This window comes from Cygnus atratus, chromosome Z (assembly GCF_013377495.2).
Source record: "Cygnus atratus isolate AKBS03 ecotype Queensland, Australia chromosome Z, CAtr_DNAZoo_HiC_assembly, whole genome shotgun sequence".
In the NCBI taxonomy this organism is placed as follows: Eukaryota; Metazoa; Chordata; class Aves; order Anseriformes; family Anatidae; genus Cygnus; species Cygnus atratus.
The window spans coordinates 13,539,844-13,565,388 of NC_066396.1; the positions used below are offsets into that span (position 1 = coordinate 13,539,844).

Genomic DNA, 25,545 nt, shown 5'->3' on the forward strand with positions numbered 1-25,545 from the left:
ACTTCTGTGCCAGCATGGGCTCACTTGAATGACAACGTTCTCTGAGGACCTGATGTGGCAAAAGCAATGGGCAACAGGATCATTTGGCTGCTTTTTCACTGTGCCCAGGGTGCTCCCTGGGAACCAAAACATGTTTCTGAGTCTCATCCCATCTAGAGCTGGCTTTGAACAGCTGCAGGCTGGAGTGAACACATGGTTGGTGGTGCTAGATGTGAGCACATGTGAAATAGCTGCCAAGGAGACCACAGCTCCTCTTTTATGTTCTGGAAGGGAGACCCTGACTGCTTGGGGTAAAGATCTTGTGCTCCATGCAGACCCGGCAGCAGTGGCCAAAAAGAGATGCTAGGAGTTGTTAGAAACAGAAAGAAACAGAAAAATATATGGTGGTGCCAGCATGTAACATGTGCACCTGTGCTCCGTCCCCTGTTGAAATAGCACTGCAGAAAAACTGCAGAAGAAATAAGCAGATGGCAGATGAGCTGGAGACACACATGGCTTTTGTCCCAGGAGAAACAAGGTGTCTTTTTTTTTGGTTTGGGGAACCCCGTAAGGACAGAGGTGTATGGTCATGAATGTATGGTGTATGTGTGGTCAGAAAAAAGCAGGATAATGTATGCATTAAGTGTCACTGAAGTACATGGCCAGGACATGGCTTTAAACTGGAGGTAAGTGGAATTTGATGCTGTTGGATATAAACAGGATAAGTGCTAGGAGTTAGAAATGGGGTAAAAATGAAAAACTGTGGAGGCTTGCTGGCTGCTGGAGAGGAAAGAGTTGTGTTTTATGTGCATGTGGGTTTTCCCAAGCAGCAAAGACCTGACCCATTCCAACACAAGGCAAAGAGATCTGGCCAGCCAGACCCCTTGTCCTCGGGACCACTGTGATGCCGGTGACAGGGACAGCGCCAGTCCCAATACTGCATCACTCCCTGCTCTGTCAAGTGAGCCTCTCCATTTCCATCCTTTCATTTCTGTTGCAGGGTTTGGAGAGCAGTTCCAAGGCAAACACCTGGTGGGAGAGATCTCTATTTTAAGATTTACTGCAGTGTAGCTGATGTTTTGGTACAAGGCAATATTTCTCCAGAACAAAAGCTACTCTTTGAAATGCAGGGAGGGGGGCAGCTGGTAGGAAATACCTCTGCTGTTGTTGTGGAAAAGGAAAAGCAGCAAGCTGCATCTCTGCGAACGCCTCTTCCCAAATGTGTGTATCACCACACGGGAATTTGGTGCTGGCGGCATCGCCCCGCCGCAGCGCAGGCTGAGCATGAGTGACACAGCTGCACGGCGCTGGCGGGGGGTGAATAGCAAGGATGGTGTGAGGCTTGATTCCTTCAAAAAGGAAAAAAGAAAAAAAAAAGTAGTGTTTTCTGGGACTTTTTAGAGAGAGCCTGAGAAAATTCCAGATGGGGAGCATCCCTGCACGTGCATTTGTGGTTTCCCTGGCAAAGTTTGGCCATGCCCCCAGGCTTCCACCACTCGGCAGGCTGGGCAGAACACTGGTGCCAGGAGCTCAGGAGCATCTGACCAGGTACAGAGGCTCAGCCACCCCTGGAACCAGGCTAGGGCAGGAGAGGGGAAAAGGGGAGGCTGCATGGCAGAGCACTTAGTCATTTTCCCAGGAACTGGCCTTGGATGTGTTGCTTGCTCGCCAACGTTCTTTATTAACCTTATTATTTATCACCCGGTATATATCTGAGATTCAGTGCAACCCTGGCACTGCAGCAGGATGCACTCACACCCATTGACAGTCCTGTGTCCTTTTGCTGCAAGTGCCTGGTTTTTCTGGAGTGAACTGCAGGGCATGGAGACTGCCCACCACATGGTCACCATTTCCAACCTCTGGCAGGACTTTCTGATGGGTCAAAAACTAGGCTTTTGAATTTGTGGCAACTTCAAGGGCTTTTGTACATGTACGATAGTTCCAGAAGCCCTTGGAGCCGGTTTGTAGCTCTTTGGTGGATTTTGTCACTACTGGGTCCTGCTTTACATTTCAAATCCCCACGGCAGAGGTGGCATCCAGGAGACAGCTGTCCATGCCTGGGCCCTGCTGTGCCCAGTCCCCCTGCAGTGACCTGTGAGGCAAGTGGTGGCTCTGTGTGCTTCTGAGAGGTAGGCAAGGAGCAGACGGTTTAAAAAAACCAAAAACCAAAAAACCAAGAAATCTACAGAGGAGCGAAGAGACATGGAAAAGCAGCTTGTATCCCTAAGTCCTCGTGCCTCTCTTTGTAATGTAATCTCTTTCCTAAATCTCAACTCTTAGTTTTCTTCCTGATTTTCCACATTTATCCTGGAAAAAAACCCCACCTTTCTATTGGTAAACACCCTGCTTGGTGCCAGCCTTGGATGGGACAAAGCAGGCTCTGGGCTGTGCCTTGGAACACACGGGGCATTCAGGAGAAAAGGGATGGTGGTGGCAGGGGGAAAGGACGCCCACCAGTCACTGACTGTTTCTGGGAGCTGCTCCCTGCCTTTCCTTCCCACAGGGCAGCATGCCTCGCTGTGACCCAGCCCAAGCCACCTCCCCAGGGTCCAGCTGCTTCAGCAGAAAGGCCTGCTGAGGACAAGGACAAAGTCTGCTAAGGACAGGGTAGTCAAATTTTTGTGGTAGGCAAAGCCTTGCCTTGGTGGTGGTGTGTCCTGGGCAGTCAAATTGAGGGGCCCGGAGCTCTTCTCCCCCCAGCTTGGCCCTGAGGCGAAGAGGAGGAGGGGACTGCTAAAGTTACGCTTTTCATTAGCCAGGCTTTGCTTTTGGGAAAACACTTTAAAACATTGGATTAAAAATGCAGCCGTGGTTTACTCACGGAGATCAGCAGCCCCATCCTATCAGCCGGACACTTCTGTCTGTCAGCAGTTTACTTCAGGGGCGGAGGGGGGGGCAGGCCTCCCACTCGCTCCTATTTTCCTGCGGTTTGAGTCACTGCGGGTGCCCTCGGTCCCCACGGAGGGGCGAGGACGTAGCTGCCACCCCCGTGCTCGGGCTCACCGGTGAGTAAGTGGCAGCGGTGCCAGGGCCTGCTGTTCCCAGCGGCCTGCAGGCACCGGCCCTCAGCTGTGTCCCCGAGCAGGCTGGGGTAGGCCCTGCACTGGCTGTGGTGTGTGAAATGATATAAAAGATCACCTCTTCAAGTCCCTTTTTCACCCCCCTCAGCTCTGCCAGCCCCAACTCATCTTTGCCCTCTCAGAAAACCCCACCATGGAGAGTGCCTGGCAGCGTTGCAGGCCTATTATCCCCATTTCACTTGTATTTCCCCTCACTGTTGGAGCATTATTCTTTGTTTATTGTGCACAGGACAAAGACAACGTTGTTCCTCTCCTCCCCATGTCTTTTTTAAGCTTCCTTCACTCTTCCTGTCTGAGGAAAAAGTGGTGCCGTTCTCTCAATGCCAGCCCCACCGGCCGCGTTTTCCAGCACTGCACATGGTGGTGAAACACCAGGAGTGGGAAGCGGGGATGTCACAAGGGTCACTGTGGGCCTGGCGGCCACAAAAACTTGGGTTTGAGGACTGGGTAGAAGAAACAGGACAGCAGAAGTTCAGGCTGGCTTGCAAGACAGTGGCTTTCAACCTTTTTGTTTGTATTGCAGATCCTTAAATATTTTCCAGTGGCAACAGCGGCAACTTTTGTTGTCACTTTTTGTGGACACAGAAGAGTTTCCCTCAATTTTCCCATCTTTTGAAGACAACGAGAGGTAATCTTTAAAATTTTCTTCACAATTTCTATTACTTCCACTTTTTTCCCCTCACTACATCTTTTAATTTTGGCATCAACAAAGCCAAATTCAAAATGAAATCACCAATTCATCATCCAGCTTTCATTCAAACAACCAGAATACAGTTGCTTTTTTTTTAGTACTAATGAATGACTTGTACACATGGACTCTTGCCTTTATTCATGTGTTGAGAATAACTTTTTGCAAGAGGAAATGCAGGGAAACACTGGATGCTACTGCTATAGGCAGTGATGTGTTAGGAGCAGCTAGTGCTGACAGCAAGCAGGAAATGTAGTTAGGCAAAAGAATATGATACATATGGGAATGAGGACAGGAAATAATGACATCTTGAGTCCCTCTCTGCACCCATGTCCTCATGGTGAAGAATGGACCATCCCAACTCTCCATCACTACCCAACCGTCAGACTTGGTCAGTGTATTGTTACAGCACAAATCACATTCTTCTGAAGGCCCTAACACTATATGAAACTCAGAATATTCCTGGCTCTGTGATTTTTAATTATTTTTTTAAAAGTGCCTGTATTCATAGTTCCCAAGTAGCTCATAAAGTGTGAAATGCACTCAAAATGAAAAGCTCCAGCTCACAGCTGGCTTGAGGTATTTTCTCCATAGTGGCTGTAAATGTAGCCCAACAGGATATTGTTAGTAACTGATATCTGTACCGGCTTCGTGACTAGAAAACAAACACAATGCTGGAGGTGAACTCTCACACAGAGAAGGCATGTTGTATGCACAGTAAGGAGCATTGCTGGGCTGTTTGCCACGTTGGAGCTCCCTGTAATGGGGCAGAGCTGGTGGGGGCTGTGAGGAGGACAGAGACCATCTTGTGTCTTCAAGGGCCAACGCTCTCAGCTGCTCTTCCAAATTGCCTCAGTAGCAGTAGAGCTCAGCCCAGGCTAGCTGGTCTGCGTCCTTCATGTACTTGGCTCAGCTCTGGCCCTGCAAAGAAACCCACTACTTCCATGTTCCTCTGGTGCTGCAGTTCCATGGCTACCTCAGCGTGAATGGATGGTGAGCCCCAGCTGTCCAAGCTGTGCTAAGAACCAAACAGACTTAGTCTGGTTTTGCCAAGGTTTGAATGTCCTGTGTCTGAACAACTGCTGAACTGTTTGGAATTATTGCAAAGCTATTACCCCTTTGCTTCTTTTAATCCCGAGGCCATAGGGTCAGATGATGGAATGAGACCTGTCTTGCTCTCATCCCTGGTATTCCTCCATTGGCCAAAGCAGTTGCAGGGCTTCGGAGCAGCTTAGGGATTTCACCTTTAGAACAATCAAAACCTTTCCTCATCTCCACATCTCTGTGGTTGCAGTCGTTGTACTGATTAAAGGACTTAGTCCCCTTGGTCCCTTACCTGCCCACCATTGTGTGGAGCTCACACATCCTAGATAGTTTATGTCACATCAACAACCTGCACCAGCCATCTATTATGGCAAAGACAACAAATTGACTCTCCAACTTTGCCTCAGCAGGGCTGCCATGCAGCCATGGCTTTTTATGATGTGCTGTGTTATGGCACTTTTCTGTCTGCACACTGCTAAGCCAGTGGGTCACTCATGGTTCAGATGCTGTGGTTAAATGAGCCACAAGATTCCTTGACTGTTGCTAGTTGCAAAGTGCTGTAACATAAATAGCTTTCAACATAAAGCCCACGTTACAGACACCATAGAAGCTGATCATCTCACCGTGAGAAAGTGTCCTATATCAACCAAACCAATTCCATGGTGTGCAAGTTGGACCCCCTTCTTCCTGCATCGCTACATGCTGCGGATAAGAATGGCTGCCATGCAAAGCCATCCACCACAGAGAGCTCTGGCTGGTCATTTCTTCAAGTCTTCAGCCCAAGCCTGCAGGGAAATCATGGCTCAGCCCCCCTCACCCCGTTGTCTTAGAACCACGTGCCAAGGACATGGGTAAGGAAAGTGCCCTTCTTCCTCTTGTCACATTGCATGACATGAACCAGGAGGACTTCAGTGAACCATGAACATATGCACTACAAAATGCCGTGCTTAGGAGAAGCTGCTCAGAGAGTACTTGTGTTACTCTGCCGATCAAGAAGCCAAGGCTGTGCTTGCCAGATCCTGTGGTTATTTACTCTGGCACAAAGTTAAAATATCTCTGTTTATGCTACAGCATGAGCAGAATTTACTTCTTACTTAAAAATAAACATGCAAGCAAGAAATATCAAAACATGTAAGAGTGTAAGAAAATATATTTATTAAATTCCATGGCAATACTATGGTAAAATTGTTAAATACATGCGTATTTTTAGACACACAAGCAATACAACAGGAGTTACAACAGCCAAGCAAACTAGGCTTAAAATGTATGCAAAGTTGGTATCTTAGTGTTAGGTTAGTCTTACAAGTCATCTGCCCCACTGGAATATTATTTCCCCAACACAGTCCCATGCTTCCATTTTCAAACATGCATTTGTTTAATTGCTTAGCTAACAGATTTTCTTGTTGATACATGTTGTTGAATCACTATTCCACTTGGTATGCTACAACTTCATTAAAGTGCATTGTGATGATTTTGTTTAAATCATAAAATACATCTTTTTTTCCGTAACAGATCTGGAAGCTGGAAAACTTCGGTATCATTCAGCAACAGAAATATGTTAAATGACATTAGGTTTAGTGTGTTAGGTTGGCTATTTTGTCAGTTTGATTTATTGATTTATTCTCAGGACTAATTTCTATAGATGACCATTTCAAATTGGGAAACATTTTCACTAGTATTCAACAAAAGTCCATTAAAATCTTTGTAAAAACATAACATAAAAACATCTCTAAACAAATTACTTATGCTGTAAAAAATATGGTATAAAAAGAGTTAAAAAACCATTGAACCTGTTCACAGTATATATTTTGAAAGTTACAGCATTATAGTACAACTTTTTTTTTCCTTCAGGTGACCTGCATGACTTCACTAGCTCCACTGCTTTGTGTATCACAGCCTGACCAAAGTTCAAACTATCTTTACCTTCAAGTAGGGTTTCAGATGAGAGGTGATTCAGTTATCTTCCGTTTTGGCCATTCCCTGCTTTACAAATGTTTCTGAAAGGCTATGAAGTATATAGTGCTGTTCATCCTAAGCCATTCTTAAAATCACGTTAAGGAAACACTGTTGCAGTGAAATTCAAGAATTGTTTTTTATTTGTATTACTACTAAAAAGTGTGAGACCTTACCAGTGTCTGTTTTACTTTGCCCTATTTGAGCTTTTTGAGTTTATCTCAGCACAAATAAGGAAAATTAAAACATTTCAATTTTTACATAGTCTCTGGTTAAACTTTACTCTCTGGGTACTATGGTTTTCACATTAAACCAAAGTGAGTTGCAAAGGTACTGAAACGTGTGGCAGGTTCATGGAAGCTGTGCATCTATTTCCACTGCAGCTTGCTTTCAGGTAACTCCAGCTGAAGTGCAGCTTTGGGACTGTCCAAAATCCTACCTCTAGATACCATCAGGTAACACATTAAGAAATAAGGATGGCTTCTGCTCTGGCTCAGGACAGAGTCACCCAGGCACAAGGGCAGGATGAGTCTGGTAAGGGATTAACACCATCCCTCACAGAGCACCCTGCTCACAGGCAAGCTCACCTGCAGTTGAAAGCTCAGCCCCCAACATCTGAAATACAAATATTCTCTGAAGACTTTTTTTTGTTGAAAAAGAGAAAGAACTTAATAGACATTTTTTTTGTGGGGAAAAAGCATTGTTAAGCACCCTGGGACAACTTGTAAAGTTACAGAAAACCCTGCCAATATCATCTGAGGTTTGTTTGCATAACATGCAAAAAGGAAATAAACACTGGCTATCTTAGAAACACTGGGGAAAATCCAGAGTTATATAAATAGGAGAGGAGGGGAAAGAAAATTGTTATGGAAGAAACTGTTTTCCAGCTTCTAAGAAGGCATTTACAAATTTAAGACAGGCCTAAGCATGAGGAAATGAGCTTTTAAACACTCCAGTGTTTCTGAATCTCAGTATCTGGCATTTGGGGTCTGGGACTGTGTTCCCAGGCTTGCTAAGGACAAGTCAATGAAGAAGCCAACAATGAATCCTTAGAACTGCAGACATTGTCTCTGAACATCAGCCAGACAGGTCACCGTTAAATGCACGGCAGCACAAACTCCATGTAGGATGATAGGAGGAGTGCAGACGGCAACCATTTCCTCTAGGCGAAAATGCACCTCCGAAGGCATATATTTATTCAAGTACAGGGCTCAAAAAAACATGCTTTGGGAACTGTAAGCCAACTTCTTCTGCAATACGCACCTAGTTACACAATGCTGCAAGCACGTATTTGCCTAAGGAGTTAGGACCTTACTTAGTGTTAAAAATACTAATGTCATTTGATCTGAGGTCTTCATCAAAGTCGTGGCAGAGCAGAGGATGCTATTTACATGGGAAGCTCTTGATATATTTATGGTACAGAACCTTGTTAGCAATCTGATTCTTTAAATACTACCCATATTTTTCCTATGCATTTCAAATTCTTTTAATATATTTCTATCTACTCATAGGTACAAATATTCTATTTACAAAGAAACAATTGTCTAAAAATAGACCACAATTTCTCATTGCCTCTTAATAGTGATATCCAACCACCTCCCTCCAGCGCATCCACTTGCCTTCATTTTCACTACAGTTCACGGTCAACTGAGCGTCCAGGAGGACAGCATAAGAGGGAACCCCACAGTCCTCCGCTTCAACTTTACAGAGTTGAACTTATCAAAAAGAGAGGGGAAAGGGGGAGAGAAGGAGAGGAAAAGGGAGAAGGAGAAAGAGAGGGAGAGGAGGCTTGAATGTGCCTCTTCAGAGCAGCTTGAAACTCAAGCTTAGCAGGAGCACTCTGCTGCCTGCCCTGTGCCCAGCAAAGGAAAGCTCTGGTCCCCCACATAAACCAAAGATGAAGAAACACGTTACACTTGCCAGTTGTGCCGTGACAGACAACACGACCACTGGTTCCCTTTGGAAACAGCTCACCCATGAAAGCAGCAGCTATGGATAACAGAGACACCTACAACAGCAAATGTCAGTGATTAGGTCCTAAGTCTGCGTATGCAGCCACCACACAGCAGGGAAGATAATTCACTGCCTGCCCATAATATTAGCTTACTATTTTGTTGAAATATTAACTAGTAGTTCTGTGAGGTATATCACATTCAAATCTACAACTCCCAAATTTAAGACACAAAACCAAGATCCCAGATCAGCCCCTGCATGTCAGTCAGAACAGCAAAAATAACCAACACGTCAAATAGGAGAGTGCATGATATTATATCAAACATGACCATTGTTCCATGCATGAAGTGAACAGTACAAAAAACCGTTACAAAACCCAAACCCAGCTGTCACATTTGACAGGCATGGCTCAAAACAAAAAAGCAGCAGCACTGATGATTCGCTTTGGAAAGAAATTGTTTGACATTGGCACCCTGCATCTCTGAACACTGATCCAGCCAAAGGACTGAAGCATTGAGTTAGGAGTAACAGTGTTTTGGACACAATCTCTACTGCTCGTATCCCTTCTGGAAGTTTTCTCTCTTTTTTTTCCCTTTCCTTCTTTTTATTAAAAAAAGAGAAAAGAACTTTCTATTCTTTTAGAAAAAAAAGCAAAAATTTAAAAGGACTAAAACAAAATAGATGTTGAATAAAGGAGTAAGATCTTTCAGAAAATTACTGTTATGAAATACAGTACTTCAAGATTCCTAATACATTTTTTCAAGTCAAGGGGAAGGAATTCTACTCACGTCTAATTTGACTGAAGAGGCTCACTGGGAAGTCCAAAGGCACTAGTACGAGGAGTCTGATCCCCTTAAAGCCGAAAGTTTTAGTCTTACAATTGTTATCAGTACATCTAGAAGCTAAACAGCACCACACTTTGAAAGTGAATTTGGTATGGAAGACATTCTTAAAGATGCTTCACTGGTTTAACATGTCCCTCAGGCTCAAAAAGTAAGTCTGTGCCCTGACAGTCCTTGTCACTCATTCTTACTACTACATGCACCTAAGGGTGTCTTCACCTGGTTACTAAATTAGCACACATACTCTCCCCACCCATCTAGTGCATGGATTTGCTGCAGAAGATTTAAGACAGGCGTTTGAAAGGAGTCCTCACTGCTAGCACTGAATAGGCTCAATAGGAACCACATAGTGAAAGCAACTGACCTTTCTAGTGCTGGAACGAAGACTGCTCACTGGTTCATAACCATTAAGCAACAGTAATCAATGCTACATATGCTGTGCAAGCCTGCGTCTCTCCCCTGTTTGCCCCACTATAGTGCTACTGATACACGATTAAGGATTTGGTAAGCCATTGATATTAACAGGACTCTTCTGCCCTACATCCTGGAAGTCAGAACACCAGACAAATAAAACAGATATTTAAAGTTTAAAAAAAAATAAAAAAAAATGGCAGTGACAGATAATTACATTAGAGTGCCTTGATAGCACTGAGGCAGACCCTACCTTTGGGGAACTTTCCACCAGCTCAGAAATGAAGCAATTGAAAATGCTTTTGGCTTCACTGAAAAGGAAGAGCAGTGTGAAGGAAAACCTGAATATGTGATAGTTGTGTTCAACTGATTCTTCCTAAGAGCACTGTGCAGGGTGTTAGGCTGCTTTCTGTGACCTCTGAGTGTTCTCTGCATTCACCCTGATTTTTAGTCTGCTGAGTTAAAATCTGCCAGTACTCCCAAACTGCAGTTTGGTGTAACTTCTTTCAATATACAGCCATAAGAAAGCACTGTGGTTCTACTAGATCAGAGTTTTCTTTTTTCCTGCGAATCACCATACAAGAGTAATTGCTCCTCTGCACTGAGAAACGGCTCCATTAAACAGAAACACAACAAACCACTATCCATGCACTCTGTTCTGGACATCTTCTGCTTTCAATTAAAAGCATATGGCAGCACAATCTAAAATTCATCTTAGGAGATAAATACATTAAGAAAAATCTGCCTTAGTGAAAAGAAATCAGCTTTAAATGAAGCATTGTGAGCTTTGGAATAGAAAGAAAACATGGTTAGTATTAGGATACAGCCACTGCCCAGCTATCAAGCACAAAGAGCAGAACTGCTTCCTTTTTTGTATTATTTTAGTGTTCTGAATAATAGGCAGTAATAGGTTAGGCATGAAACTTTCTCTTGCAGAGATGCCTGGTGACAGATGGACACCAGCTATTCACACTGCCTTTCTTTTCACTTGCAGCTCTGTTAATTCCAAGATTCATCCTCAAAAGCAGAATCCTATCTGCACTTTCAGTTCTTTCAGGCAGACTGATCTGGTTTTACTGTCTTCACATTTCACTCTTCCAGAAGGCCTGCACAGGCAGTTGTTACTGATGATGATTTGGAAGCTATTTAGTGTTTTGCCTTTCTGTCCGTCTTGAAATCCCTCTGTATTTTCATTCTACAGAGATGGCAGAGACTTTCCAATATCTGAAACCACACCACCCCTTGCTGTGACTAGGTTTAACCTAATGCTTGGTTTTATTTTGATGGCCAGATAACGTGGTTTTGTAGACTGAACACCTGTTAAGCTAGCCATCCTCCTGGTCTGCTCACACACCTTTACAACTGGCAGCTTAGCCAATTCAACCTCTTTATTTGGTTTGGAATCTCATTTAGAAATCCACTCATCTTGTTTATTCCAAAAGCCACAATCTAGTTCAGGAAATCAAAATTAAAAAAAAAAAATAAAAATGTTTGGTTAGGACTGTATGGAGACCCTTTCTGATCAGGCATTTAAACATTTGATCTCTCATCACTGTGTTTTACTTATTGTAAAGTAATAAGGAACAGGTAAATTAGAAAGCACTTTGTCTTGTAAGCTAGTGAAACTCATAGCATGCCACAGTCTTAAGTTTACAAAGTGAAATGTTACAATTACAGCTGCCTTATAGATGCATATGCGAAAACAAAAATTTTCAAAGATGATTGTTCTGAACACTTCTTTAAGCACACAAATTTACATCATTTAAGCTATCTTTGCTTCACATGTCTGGTAAAGGAGAGGTAGAAGTAGTGGCACTAAAACCTCTTTGGGTTTCTCCATGCCACTGGAGCAATCCCACTTTGTACTCCTAGATAAGATTTGTAGAGAAGGTCCTGTTGTATAGACACTGTGGAGAACAGCCAGGCAGCAGGTGGCAAAGCTAATGCAATAAAGACCGTCCAAAGAGCAATTTGTTCTCAAGGAGCTATAGTACTACCTCTAATGTCTGGTACCAAACTGCTTGGACAACTAGTGTTAGTGGACAGACTTCCCCATGGCTTACATTACTGCACAGTCCAAAGACTGCTGAATACTGTGGGGGAATGGAGTATTGTACCACTTTGAGGCAGGAGATCTGGAGCTGAAACTATAAAATACAAAATGCATTAGTGCAATACATTAGGAAACATTAATTCCTTAACCCAAGGATAGAAAAAATATAGAGCATTCAAAGTTTTTTTTTTAAAAAAAAAAGTTTAAAACTTCATGCAGTTCTTGCTGAGGTTTAAATCAGTGTTACACTTTTTTCCCAAGTTTGTACCCCTGAGTCAAACATTGAATAAACATACAGTAGGTACAGAAACTAGTGTCTAGTTAAAAAGCAACAGATTTGAAAAGCCATTGCTTCAGAAGTGTTAAGCAGTGACAATACCCTTTTGTATGGGAGAAAAAAAAAGTAGCACTTTGACTTGTTCTTAGTTTATCACTAGGTAAAAGATCTCAAGAGTTTCCAACCATATCCTTTCCATGCATTAGGCTGAGGTTTGTGATAAATGAAACCCTCAAGTGAGTAAATCTGTTGGGGATACACTATTTGAGTATGCACGGTTGAGAACAACTACAACAAAGCAAAGCAATCTTTCCAAGTTATAAGTTGTATGAAACCATATTGATCTTGGAACACTAAGTGACGGTAGGCAGAGTTCTTTGACTACATTTATCAGGAGATCTAAACTCAATACCCCCTATATCCAATATACTTTACTAGAGTAATAACTAAATTGCTATAACTTTGGCCACTTAGCCTCTGTTAAAATGGAACATCAACACTTTCACTAACTTAAACATGATAACATTCAGCTTACTAGAACCTCTGCTGACTGTCTCCAAGAATAATGCATGCTCTTTGCACTTTTCTTCCTCCTTTCTTTACAACATCAGGAATAAGAGCTTATTTAGAAGGCAGGTTCAGGTGCAATGTGGACTCACTTAATCATTTGGTTTGTTCTGAAAGAAGTGTGTAAAGGACCATCCTATGTTATTGGGTTTGGGAGAATCTTCATCATCTTTTGGGGGAAGCAGAAACTGTCGGGAATTAATAGAGCACGGACTCCCAAAAGATGCATTTTCATTGTTGCTTTCAACTGATCCAGGAGAGTCTGGAGTGTCCATGTTCCAGGCATTTGTGTTTGCTTGAGGTCTGTAACCTGCAGTTTTATCTGATTCTTCCTCTGCAGGTGAGCGACCCTCTATTTTCAGAGCACTGATAGGCAGCTGCATTTGTGGCTTATAGCCTGCTGTAGTCACTAAGTCTATTTCTGACTCCTCCTCTGGCTTAATTTGAGGCTGATACATTGACTGGATGTCAATGTAAACCACCTGAGATGACCCCACAGATTCATCCATAGGGGGATTTGAGATTTCCTCTTCAATGATAGGGGGGCAGTAAGACACAACCACATGATTTTCTGTTTCTGAGTCAGATCCATCTTCAGGTACAACAGTGTCTGCTGCCGGGGACATCATCTCTGTATCTTCAATCTTGGGAACTGCAGACCGTGTTTCCACCACTTCAACACTATTGGGTGTACAGGGGTTCATTTCCAGTGTTTTTAGAGTCTTATTTCCCTGAAGTAAGAAAAAGGAGAAGGGGGAGAGACTAAACCAAAAGACCTGGACATCCGGAAAGCAACAGCTTGCCCACATTAAACCAGTATGCTGGCTTGTGGCTTGCATTCATTCCATTGCCATTAGTACAATATTAAAAAAAGTGTTTTAATTCTCATTTTCTGGCTCATCACAAATTCCTGTTCATGTTAAAGCATTTCAGCCAAGTTAAAGAGACTCCAGATCTTGCAGTAAGTGTTTGAGAATCATTTCCCCAAATCTCAGCTATGTATAATCCATTCCAGAAGGTTCTTTAAATGTTACACTCAGTTGCAACTATGGTGCCTACCAGAAGGTTGGAGATGTGGCACATAGACTTTCCACTTCTAACACTGTGACAAAGATAATAACTAACGGAGTAATGTACCCATCTACTGAGACTTCCCATTAGTGTGGCAGGACAGGAATACATTATAGTTCCAGACACAGCCTGACAGAAGTCGTGCAGTGTCTTGCCCTGCTCTCCTCTGCCACAGAGTTATTTTACAACTGGAGCAGAAGACTCAAAACTTGCAAAAGTCTTCTTTACTCACAATACCTCTTAGAAGTTTAAAATGCTAGATTTAAAATCAGGTTTACCTCACAGATGTTCTTCTGAAACTGCAGTGCCTTACTGTTCTCAGGATTCGGGATCTCTGGATAAAATGTTTCTTTAATCCTTTAAGGAGGAAAGAAAGAACTTTTAAGTTACCAAGCCCTGAAACAGACTGCCAATACACTGAAGGGGTCAGGACATTTCCCTTTAATTCAGAATACTGAAGATATCTGGCATAAAAATTTAGTGTGTTATACTTTCACTGAGTATTTAATGGAAAGAACAGCAAACCATTTTTTTTTAACTAGGGAACTTGATATGCCATGTTTACGAGAAGCTGGAGATGGGATGTCTACCTGAGTGTTTGTGGGTAGCTCACAAATTACAATATGTTGCCAGCTTATTTCCATTTTGGAACTATTTATAAACAGTACTCACTGGGAGACAGGCTCCTGTAAAACCTTTTTGCATTCCTAACTCTCCCTTACCTCCAACTTGATTTCAATTTCTTCCTCACCTTCTATGAGGTGTTTTTATCACCCCCTTTTATGCAAAGGTCTGTAAAAGCCCACTGACATCTTTGGGTATTTGCAGAAAACAAAGAGTAACACAAATAATGGAAAACTCTAGCACTGAAGCAAACACAACCAGAAGATCAGAACTGAATGCAGGCATTTACCATTCCCTCTTTCTATAGCAAAAGATGCTCGCCACCACTCCAAGCAGAACAACCACTGCCACAGGGATGAGAATTGCAATGATTAGTCCTACAGCTGGGGGGACAGAAAAAGAAAAAGACATTAAAGATATTATCCAAAGTTGCCAGCAAGGTTTATGCCTTTTCCAACAGTCCCACAGAGTACAGACCATTTCATCTAAGCGGAAACAGCCAACAGGGCCTGCGAACAGTGACCTATTCCATAAACTTCACCTTTGCTGGAAAGGCAAAAGTCCATCTGTAAATAGAGCTGACTCAGTCATAGATACTACAGTATCAGCAGATACTTCTCTCTGATGCTTAATTGTGAAAGGCTTCCATTGCCACTGATTGCTACTGTTCTCAGTAGGCACTGGCATTGCACTTTCAGGTTACTTGAGCTGGCCAAATCTCTGGTAATGGCTCTTACAGGCCCACTGCACTGCACAAGTTGTGCTGCCTTTTAAATGGTTTACAGTGCTTCTACTCCCCAGGGTTGCTCTCTGATACATTCCCACTGTCTTTCTTCATGGATGTTAAGTGCCTTCATATTTGACTTTTTTTGTGTGTATTTTAGTTGCACCCCAGTGTTTAATCCTTCCTTCGACATGGAATACTTTTTTTTAATTCTTGTTCCCCAAAGTCAACATCTTTTTGTAACTGTCTTTCTGGGTTTGTTTCTGTCAGGGGATTGATAAATCTGAATTCAAAGCAGAGAGGCATCTGTTTATAATTCTGAAACTGGTAAATATTTCCACGATGTCTTTCTTCCCATCACGTATTAGCAGATATTCATCATGGGAAACTTGACAAGAACAACTAGCTGCTCGAGAAGAGTAAATTCAGGCTCCACCATATAGTAGTAGTTTAGAAGTTATTTTTCTTGCATAGGTTACCAAAAACCATGAGATAGCTGTAATAGGAAATTACTTTTTCCTCATTCTGAACTGTAACATTTTTGTGTTTAAAAATAAGCAACTAAATAAATTAAAATAAAAATTAGGCTGCAGGCCCAAAGTACATAAAGGGACCAGAAAACAAACAAACACACTCATCTTTATATACATTGAACAGCCCCTGTGCTAAAGGACATCAATGAACAGGGATATTCAACTTACAGTCTTCCTTTGTCACCACGTAGAGGCTGTTAGGAGGGCTCAACCCACCAGCCGTATAGGCTTGTAGATCCAGTTGGTAACTTGTTTTCCCTTGAAGATCAAGTATTTTCAAAGACTTTTTTGTCAGGTCAGTGATATTCTTAACTTTAAGTTCTGGATTCCCTGTTTGTTCAGAAGAAAAAAGAAAAGCATACCTTGTAAGAAAGGATTCAGAGGGACAGCCTCAGCATTAGCAAGACATTCTTGAAGTCAGCTTACTAAATCCAGAGAACTGTCTGTGTATAGAAAAACTGAAACAGAGAATCCTGGTCATGCTGCTTGGTTGTACAGCAGCAAACAGCACAGGCCTGTGCTGAGTTTTTTACTCTCATGCTTGTCCTCTTCTATTGATGTGAGTTATGCTTCAGATCTGTACAGAGTGTGCTCACAAGATGGGTACTGGAGGAATATAACCTATTAGACATAGCCAAGTAACCTCCCCCATATGTTGTCCATCCGGGGCATCTGTACACAGGACAGTGTGTGACACTGCCGTTTAGTCACTACACAGCTCTGCAGCCTCTGTGAACTGTGTTTTTCCCCAATTTTTGCCTTATATTAAAAAACAACTGTGCTACCCACACAAGGAGCTGATTATTTCAAATGCCTTTGTCACATATCAGGGGCCAATTATACCAGTGACTAATGCAACTGAATTATGATAAAAACATTTTTTTAAAAGTGAAATTAAAGTATTAAGAAAAAGAAGAAGAAAAAAAAAAGCTTAAGCAAGGAAGTTACCATCTATAGATTTAATTTACCTGATTCCAAAAGTCTAGGCTTCAAGGCATCTTTTTCACCTTTTGCAAAGGAAAGACGATATCCCTCTAAAAACCCCTGACAATCCTCAATAGGCATGTCTTCCCATTTTACCAATATTGAATCTGAAGAAGTTTCTTCTACAGTAAAATTTGGTGCACGTTTCGGAGCTGCAGGGAGAATTATGAAGGAGAAAGCTAGTAAGATAAACCCTAGCACTAAATGCTGAATATGTGTAAGTGTTGCATCAGTTTTATCTCAGGCCTTGCATGTTCAGCTTTTTCTTGAATATCTTTCCCTCACTCTCAAGAACATACAAAAACACTGAGCAGGTGACACTACAAAGATACAAGTTTATTGCTCTCCTTGCTATTAATTACTGCAATATTACCTACTAACAGCAGCTGAAAGAAAAATCTCTTCTTGGGCCGCCTTGCTACAGACCCATACACAAAAATACCCTTCTTCCTGCAACAAACGCCAGAAGACCGCATAAACATTCAGAAGTTATAAATTGCCTAGCTTTTAAAGGCTTTAACTCTGTGATCACATAGCTTGTCTTCCAAACTTCACATTGCTACCATGGAAATCTATTTCTGCTTAAAAGAACTAGGCTTAGTGGGTATTACAAGTCCTTACTGCAATTCCTGGACCCCACAGGTATTACAGCAGGCGTTGTGTAAGGTCACGTAACAGGACTTCAAGTCTGATGTTACTACTGGTGCTGAACTCATGTTTACGAATGCATCTATTTTGTCTCGATGGTTATTTGACCAAAGGCAAATCTGATGTTTTAGAATAAATCTACACTCTTGTGCAAAGTGAATACATTTCTCAGTTTCTAATAAATTTCCTCCAGGTGTCCAATGCATTCTTATTCCCACAAAAGCCTTTATCTCTTTTTCTTGAAAGCTTCCAAGTCTGTTGAGAATGCACATTGAAAATCCTTTTGGGAGACCGTACGTTATTTTTACAAAGATGCAACTGGCTGAAAGCTGAGTTTCTGGTACAATCGCCTTATTCTCACCTTCAACTTTAGGAATGAAATAAACAATGGTATTTTCAAGGGATCAGATTAGTTCAGCAGCAAAATTTTCCAAGCAAAGTATTCTAGCAGAAAACACATCAAACTTCAAAGGAAAATGCGTGCCATAGTTACAATACTCTTTACACAGGAGCTGTTAAAGAGTAAGACAAGTTCAGATTCCTGGGAACAAAAAGCATTCAGCCACTAATGCATCTCCATGTAAGTAAGCCCTGCTCTGGATCACAACCACAGTACGCTGAAAGCGGTGAACTCAGTACGGGAAGTGCAATTCTCAGAGTGGTTTGTACCCTAGGGTCTAGTTCTGGTTTATAAAGTTCTTTTATGCAGAAATGTTGTGGACATCTTTTACTCCAAATGTGCTTTGACTTGACAAATCAACAGAAGCTGCCTCCTCTCCTGAAGAGGTGACCACATCCCTGTGGTTCACATTATAACTGTGCCTTCAGCCCTGAAGACCGCTGTCTACAGAGCAAACTTCTGCTCTGTGGTGGCAAACCCTATGCCACCATATATGCTGGAGGACAGGGGGATATTTCATGCTGGGAGTTGAAGTGGCTGAAGAAATATATTGCAACTATACACAGAGAACGAGCAGAAGTCAGTAGCACTGTATGGAGATTCTGGTCTCAATCTTCTGCCAACACTGAGCTAAAAATAGATACAGTCTAAATTCACTTTACAGATCCTGAGCGATAAAGTGCACTTACGCAGCTCTTTTGTATACCCAGTTATGTTTTTCAGTAACTGATATCCACTGGATTTGCAACCATATAGTGAAAAGTTGTATCTCACTCCAGGTCTAAACAGAGCTGTAAGAGAAAACCCGATAGTAAGAAGATGTCACTTATGAAGTGTGATGCTTTTAAGTTTCGTATGGCACAGACTTATATAAATATGTAATAAAAAATGAGTCTTAGGCTACAGCGTTAGGTATAAACACTACCCCTACTTGCAATTCTTATAAAAGAGAGGCCGTCAGGTGTAGTTTAGGACCAGTAAGCAAATATAGGTCTTGGAGAAATTTTGGTTCTAAACAAATAGAATTCAAAACAAGCTACTCAAACTGCAAAAATTGCTCTTTCCATGAGGAAACACAAACTGAAGTTACCAGAAACAATCTCTTTCCTTTCCACCCACAGCAGCCATGTAGATCCCACCTCCTCCTCAGAAACAAAAATGCATTTTGAAATACATAGACCTATTGCAACAACAGTACAAAAAAAAAAATCAGAGAACTCTCAAAAGTGATACTGAAGCACTTCAGCAATGAACTCTAGGTCTGGAATGACTCCACAAAACCCAGAGAGTCATCAAACTTCCACTTTATATGTCTTTGAAGGAGGCATAGGTGTTTGATACATTGCATAAATAATTTACCACTCCTTGTGATTTCTGCAAGTCAATATTTCCACACTGAGACTCCATCAATCTTTTTCTAAACACGATGCCACTGTGGACCACTACAGAAGTCAAGTGGATCTTGCAGGAGTTTAGGTCCAGATGGAGAGATTCTCCCAGCAGGACCAAGCACAGAGGCAAATGTGCCAGCTTGAGCCCTGCCCTTGCAGCCTGGAAGCTCCACACTGCAAGAAGCATCCCAGGAAAGAGCTCAGGAGTTGAGCAGTGCATTTAAGACAGATACAGTATTGTCTGCTTAGAAAAATCAAGCTCTAGTCAGCACAAACAAAAACAACATGGACACTGCATTGTAATTATAAGCAGGAAAACATATTGCCCCCTTGACAAAATTCACCCTCACACTGACTTTCCAATGCACACAGTTCCAAGTTGATTTCTCTAATGGAGGCTTTATATGCTGAACTCTTCCAGAAAGCAAATATATATATCCTTTTAGGGAGCAGTGAAAAATCCATCATCTTTCTTGGGTCCTCTCTTTCCTCTTCTGCTCCTGCTAGTCCCACCACAGCTGAGTCTCATTTCCCTGATCTGCCCACCAGCATCTAGAGACCTGGAATGTGCCCTGTTCCAGGAAATTTCAATTGCTGACAGCAAGCCAACACATGGAGGTCACACTTAAAAAAATCTGCCTGATGTAAAAACAACGGATTAGTCTTTCCCCCATCCTGAGCAAGGCTGTTTATGTTTAGAACGCAAATAAAACCCCAGACCCTAGATTAACCATTATGTGTTATGATGAATTAAAAAATTGTTCAGTGTAGCTAGAAAAGGTAATTTTCAAAATAGTTAATAAACAAAGGCTGAGATGGTATTTGGCTTTGACATGGCTACATAAGAAATTAAAATAAATGCAATGCTAAGAAGAGTTTCATTTGTATACACAAGCACACAGCAGTGCACCAATCTTTGATCTATAGTATTGGTACTGCTATCATTTCACTTGCTGTTCAGGCTCTGACCAAGAAAGACTCACAAAAAACGATTTCTGACTTACCAGATTTTATCACTGCATCTGTCGTATTTGAAGGAAATTTCTGCCAGTCCACACTGCAGGGTTCAGACCCAGATGAATGACACCATTTTACTATATAGCCACAGGTCATGTTGGGGTAAGAATTCCAAGAAATATAAATTCCATTCCCCATTGCCACGGCCCGATCTGTTTTGACATTGTCTGCGACAAAGACGACACAAAAATCCATCAGAGACTAGACACTTATCTGTAGTCCAAGCTGGAAGAAAGGCTTTCAGCCACAGCACAAAGGTTTTATAAACTGCAGTCATTTCTAAGAACAAGAAGTGCACTCCTGATACTGTGAAATTCGAAGCGGTGCACTCAGCTATGCTTTGTGAAATGCTGGAAATAAAATGTAGCCTGCAGCAAATCCCACAGCCAGTCTTAAGTATGATGACGAGAAGTACTGCAGCTCAGGACTGGCTAAAAAAGCACTTTTTCAAGGTAAGGACTTACAGCAGATGGCAGGTTCAAATCTGACTTGACAACAATTTGGCAGGAGCCTGCAGCTATAAATTCCTGCTGTTATTTCATCTAACAGTTTGCTTTGTGTTTCTCTCAGACTGTCTTGCTGTCACTCGCCCAATCACAGACAACAATTACTCACTGGGAATCAACAGAAAAAGTTGAGTCCCCGGTGAGCTTTATGGAGATACCAGTTTCACCACCAGGGTAAACAAACAAACAAAAATTGCTTTGCTTTTAGTTCATATTTTTGTTTGTTTGTTTCTGATTATTAAAGGCTTGGCTGCCCTTGAACTGATCAGATCTGGGAATGACTTCTGATTCCTGCAGCTTTCCTCCATGGCTGGCTGTCAGACCCTGCAGAGCTAAGGGATGTTTTCCAAAGGCCATCACAACAGCTGTGGCCCCACAACAGATCTTCAAAAACAGTCTCAGGGTTTGAGTTTTTCTCATTTATGCTCCCTATTGAGTCTATTATTTCATGTCATTAAAGCTATAAACCATGGAAGGCTGAAGCGCAGTTTTTAAGAAGCAATGTTGTGAAAACTTCACTCTCACAGACAAGCTGTGAATGCTGAAGGACTGCCTTATTCTAAATAATTTTAGCATACAGCTAAGTGTACAATCCTTTTCTACTTTGCTCATGGCAAGAAAAACAAATACTTAAACAAAGACAAGTCAACTCCAGAATCTTTCAATACTTTTCCCTAAAAGCTATTACACATCCAACGAAATTACACTTCTATGATGCTGGAAAAGAACATATTTCTAATTAGACTGTTTAATTTTCCTATTTACAGGAAAGACTTTTTACAGACTGTGAGCACAGACTCTCTAAAATGCTTAAATATACCACATTCAATATTATTTCCTGAGCCAGAAGACTAAGATTCACCGAGGACAGTACTGCTTATTTTGGGGTATTTATAGCTGCAATCTACAGCAGTAGAAATAACTACCAGCACTACAGCACTACTGCAGGAGGGGAGCCTGTAACAGCCAGATTATGTGCCCCAAATTCTGTACAGCACTTTGCAGAGACAGCAACAAATTAAGGCAGAGTACCCTTTGTTTGTGTTTTCAGTTTTCACAAAACCTCAACAGATCTCAAGCTTCAGAGCCACTGATCTCTTACAGACATTAAAAGCACTTACAGACTGCACACAGGAAGCAGCCAGAAAAGATGTTTGGGTAGAAATGTCATCCAGTTCAGTAAATGAGTCATCTTTCATGACTCCAGCCAGTGACTCAGACAATTCCTATACCAACTTGGGAGCAAACCTTCATCGAGTGCAAGTTGGCTAACACCAAGGAGAACCTCAGACACCCAAGTGCTCATTTCAAGAGAAAGCTATAAATGATTGCAAAGCTCCAGCTGCCATCAGCTGTCCCACACCACAAACCTATTACAGAGACCTCCCCAGCTCCCAAAGTCTAGTTCTCTTTTTGCTCAAGGAGAGCTACAAAAGCATTTTCATTCCCTTATCTGCCCTGTCCTTTTATCTGTTCCTGTTACTTTTCCCTCCAGAGAGCAGATTGAGAATATATTTTTGTGTGTTGCTGTTTTGGAGAAGCACAAAAAACATTAAAAGCAATGATTTTCTTTTGCATAAAAACAAACTCAGTTTTTCTCTCACTGTGAATCTCATTCAAAGCATGCTTCTTCCTGCAAGAGATGGCATTTTCTTATCAGAACATGAGTTGCAAGAAGGGTGACTGCGATATCTGCTCTCTGGGTGGGAAGAAGAAGCAGTACCATACATCCTCCAGGCAAACCAGCTAAAGGAGCCAGGGGTTTTGTCTTTGGGAGATTACACTCTTCCTGGCATGCAGGGAAGCATGGACTCTCAACAGTAATATGTGATATTATCTGCTCCACAAGCTCAGTGTTAAGAGCAGAAAATCATTATATGGCTCAGCTACTTTCCTTTACAAAAGCCCACAGCAAGAGTGGCAGTGCTTTAATTGGGAAGCTGAAGTCCTACCTTCTTTTCAAACCCCAGCTCCCAGCACAAGGATGCCAACACTTTACTGGCCAGCCCAATTAATATTCTCCTGCAGAGCTCAGAGGCACTGAACCGAGAATTCCCTTCTTAAAAAGGCACAAAACACCACCAAATCCTTATTCTGATTCTTTGGCATGTAACACTTTTCAGCGTCTCAACAAGAACGCACAGAAATAAATTGAGCTCCATAAACATCAGAGAACTACACTAATGCTTTGAAGCTTCATCCTTGTTGTTCCTGGGAGGTCTTCAGGAAAGTGCAACATAGCTGCAGAGGCTGTACACTATCACCCTTCTTTTATGCAGAGAGCGCAGTTAATTGGAGAGACACTACCCTAAGAACAAAGCAGTAATTTTTTCCTCCCATCCAGTAGAACTGAGTGGGAAAAAGAAACACAAACCAAATTCAAACAAACAAAGAAAGTATCATCTTATTTTCAATCATCAAACTCAACAAGACATTCTCCAAACTTTGAAGGTGCTTAGCTCTCCACTGGGAGTACTCACCACTTGGAAGTTCTACAGTTGTTATCCTTGAAGGAGGAGACGAGCCTGCATGATTTTTGGCTACAACACTAACTACACAGTCATTTCTTCCAAGTTTTATCTCAGTACTGTTTGAGGGTTCTGTGACTTCTTTATACTCCAGTGGTTTCTCTAGCAGGTAGCAGGAAACTTCATGAGACACTATTTTTCCATTGGCTTCAGAAAGGGATAAGGGCTATGAACAGACACAGAGCACATTACAATCAAAATGGAAAAACGAACAAACAAACAAAACAAACAAACAAACAAAAATAAGGCATAGGATAATATGAATGTAACGTCTCAGTCATATCTGATGAATGCATAGGACTACCAGGCAGAAAAGACAATTATTCAAGTGTAACTTTAGAAATCAATATGTAAGTTTGTAAGTTTATTAGTTTTCCCTGGGATGTATTAAAAATTTAATTGTTCCAGTAAAATGCTTCTCAATGCAAACTTTACATTATAAGACTTCAGTAACTTCCCGTTTGGGGAAATATTTATCTCAGTGGATAGTTATATAAAAAGTTAAAAAAAAAATGATTTATTTACTATAAATTTCATTCATTTATAAATCTGTAGGAAAATAGATTTTCATAGTTAGATTACACAATATATTAATACTTTAAGTGTCCTATCTACCTTCCAGAAGATTTTTAGACTTTTTCCCGAAGGACTTCTCTCCCTCCAGATATCTGGTCCTCTTGCAGGAGCTAAGAAAAAAGAAGATTTTTTTTTCCAAGTTGCATACTAGACAATTTAATATCTATCAGAAAGCTGGCTTTTTAGATATCTGATTTTAAAAACACTTGGCTTCACAAGTTCCACACTTTATCATCAAAGAATTGAATAAACTTACGGGCTTCCAGTGTTGTGTGCTCCTCTATCCTGCTCCAGTCACTCCATCTCCAGAAGTGGTCAGCAGCTGAACAGCGTACCCTGAACCAGTATTTGGTATAGGGGTGCAGCGTATTCAGCTGAGCTGTATAAGTCGAGGATTTTCCACCAGGCATGGAGACATTGTGCTGTTAAAAATTTACAGAATTTGACATGCTACATATATATTATTTTGCTTGTAGATTATGTTGAAAGTCAACACCTAAAAAAGGTGGTATTTTCCCCCAAGAATACAGACTGTGTGAAAAAAAAAAAAAAGCTGCAGTCAAATCCTACATAGCTGTTGCTTGTCTAACTGATAGAAAGCAGTCTCTCCAAAGACACACAGAGCATACAGAGAAGCAGTGTGAGAACCCAACTATGCTTGGAGATTATTGAAAAATGAAAGTATTTCCTATGCAGTCACCCTAAACAAAGGAAAAACACCTCAGATGTCTGTCAAAATGAAGTCATAAGTAGCACAGAAAAATGAAATATCAGTCAGTAACACTTCTGAGATATAAAATATGAAAAAGAGAGAGAACATGGACTTCATTTTCTCTGCTATAACTGTTCCCTAAAAGTGTAAGCCTTCAACAGGATGAACTCTGCACAGAGGAGCAAGCTGCAGCTTCCCACCAACCTTGTCTAGTCCCCCTCTCTTCTATAAGCCGCTCATGAGGCAAGCCAGGATTTCACCTTTGGTATTCAGAATCTGCACTCACACTGTGTGTGTGAACAGCAGACTGGGTGGACAAAAGACTTGCCAAAGGCAGTCCATCTGCACAAGAAGCTTATCATGCAACCTTCATACTAGACAGACCTTCTTCCTTCAAAACATAGTATCCAAGTCATACCCAGCTGACCTCTATTCACAGCTCTTAACACAGCACTACTCTCTCCTGTTATTCTTAAAATGGTGCAAGTCTATAGAACATTTCAGTTTCATGACTTCTTAAAAACCCCTAAGCCTGGGAATATATTTTACTGATTCTAATTATAACACATGTGCATCACAGCTGCCAAAAACTGGACTCCAAGTGACTTTAAGCTGCAACTAATTGTGCATTTCTACAGCCAAACGACAACTTGAAAAATATAAAAAGGCCAACAATCTCTCATATGGATGGAGAAGCTTCTGAAAACATCCTCAAAATGCCGTGTAAAAACCCATAACAATTTCACAGCTACTTTTTTATTACAGAGGACACTTGGAGGTTTTTTATTAAGCAACCAAAGACAATGTAACAATGCTGCAAAAGCTTCTACCAAGCTGTGTGTGATGTTTCAAAATATCTGTAACTTAGGGCTCTGGTGCAGGTGCAGCAAACTTTAAAGTTTGTAGCAGATGACCTTATCATCACTCACTGCTCCAGATTACTGACCTCATAGCAGTGCTCATAAGCAATTATGCACCCCAGGC

At 41.6% G+C, this 25,545-nt stretch overlaps 1 protein-coding gene across 4 annotated transcripts in view; it reads right to left on the reverse strand.

The window, feature by feature from the left end:
- Positions 1–5,923: 5,923 nt before the first annotated feature.
- Positions 5,924–25,545, reverse strand: part of LIFR (LIF receptor subunit alpha) — a 56,363-nt gene continuing 36,741 nt past the window's right edge. For 3 of the 4 annotated variants that reach the window (XM_050716385.1, XM_035563818.2, XM_035563817.2), the window contains 10 exons: positions 24,106–24,271; positions 23,889–23,959; positions 23,226–23,439; positions 20,227–20,406; positions 18,521–18,622; positions 16,768–16,935; positions 15,968–16,129; positions 14,832–14,925; positions 14,197–14,275; positions 5,924–13,578 (listed from right to left, as the gene is read on the reverse strand). In XM_050716385.1, the coding sequence (XP_050572342.1) occupies positions 12,940–13,578; positions 14,197–14,275; positions 14,832–14,925; positions 15,968–16,129; positions 16,768–16,935; positions 18,521–18,622; positions 20,227–20,406; positions 23,226–23,439; positions 23,889–23,959; positions 24,106–24,271 (1,875 nt within the window). In that variant the 3' untranslated portion in view covers positions 5,924–12,939. The remainder of the gene's footprint in view (positions 13,579–14,196; positions 14,276–14,831; positions 14,926–15,967; positions 16,130–16,767; positions 16,936–18,520; positions 18,623–20,226; positions 20,407–23,225; positions 23,440–23,888; positions 23,960–24,105; positions 24,272–25,545) is intronic. The other variant, XR_004781275.2, reaches the window with a different exon arrangement.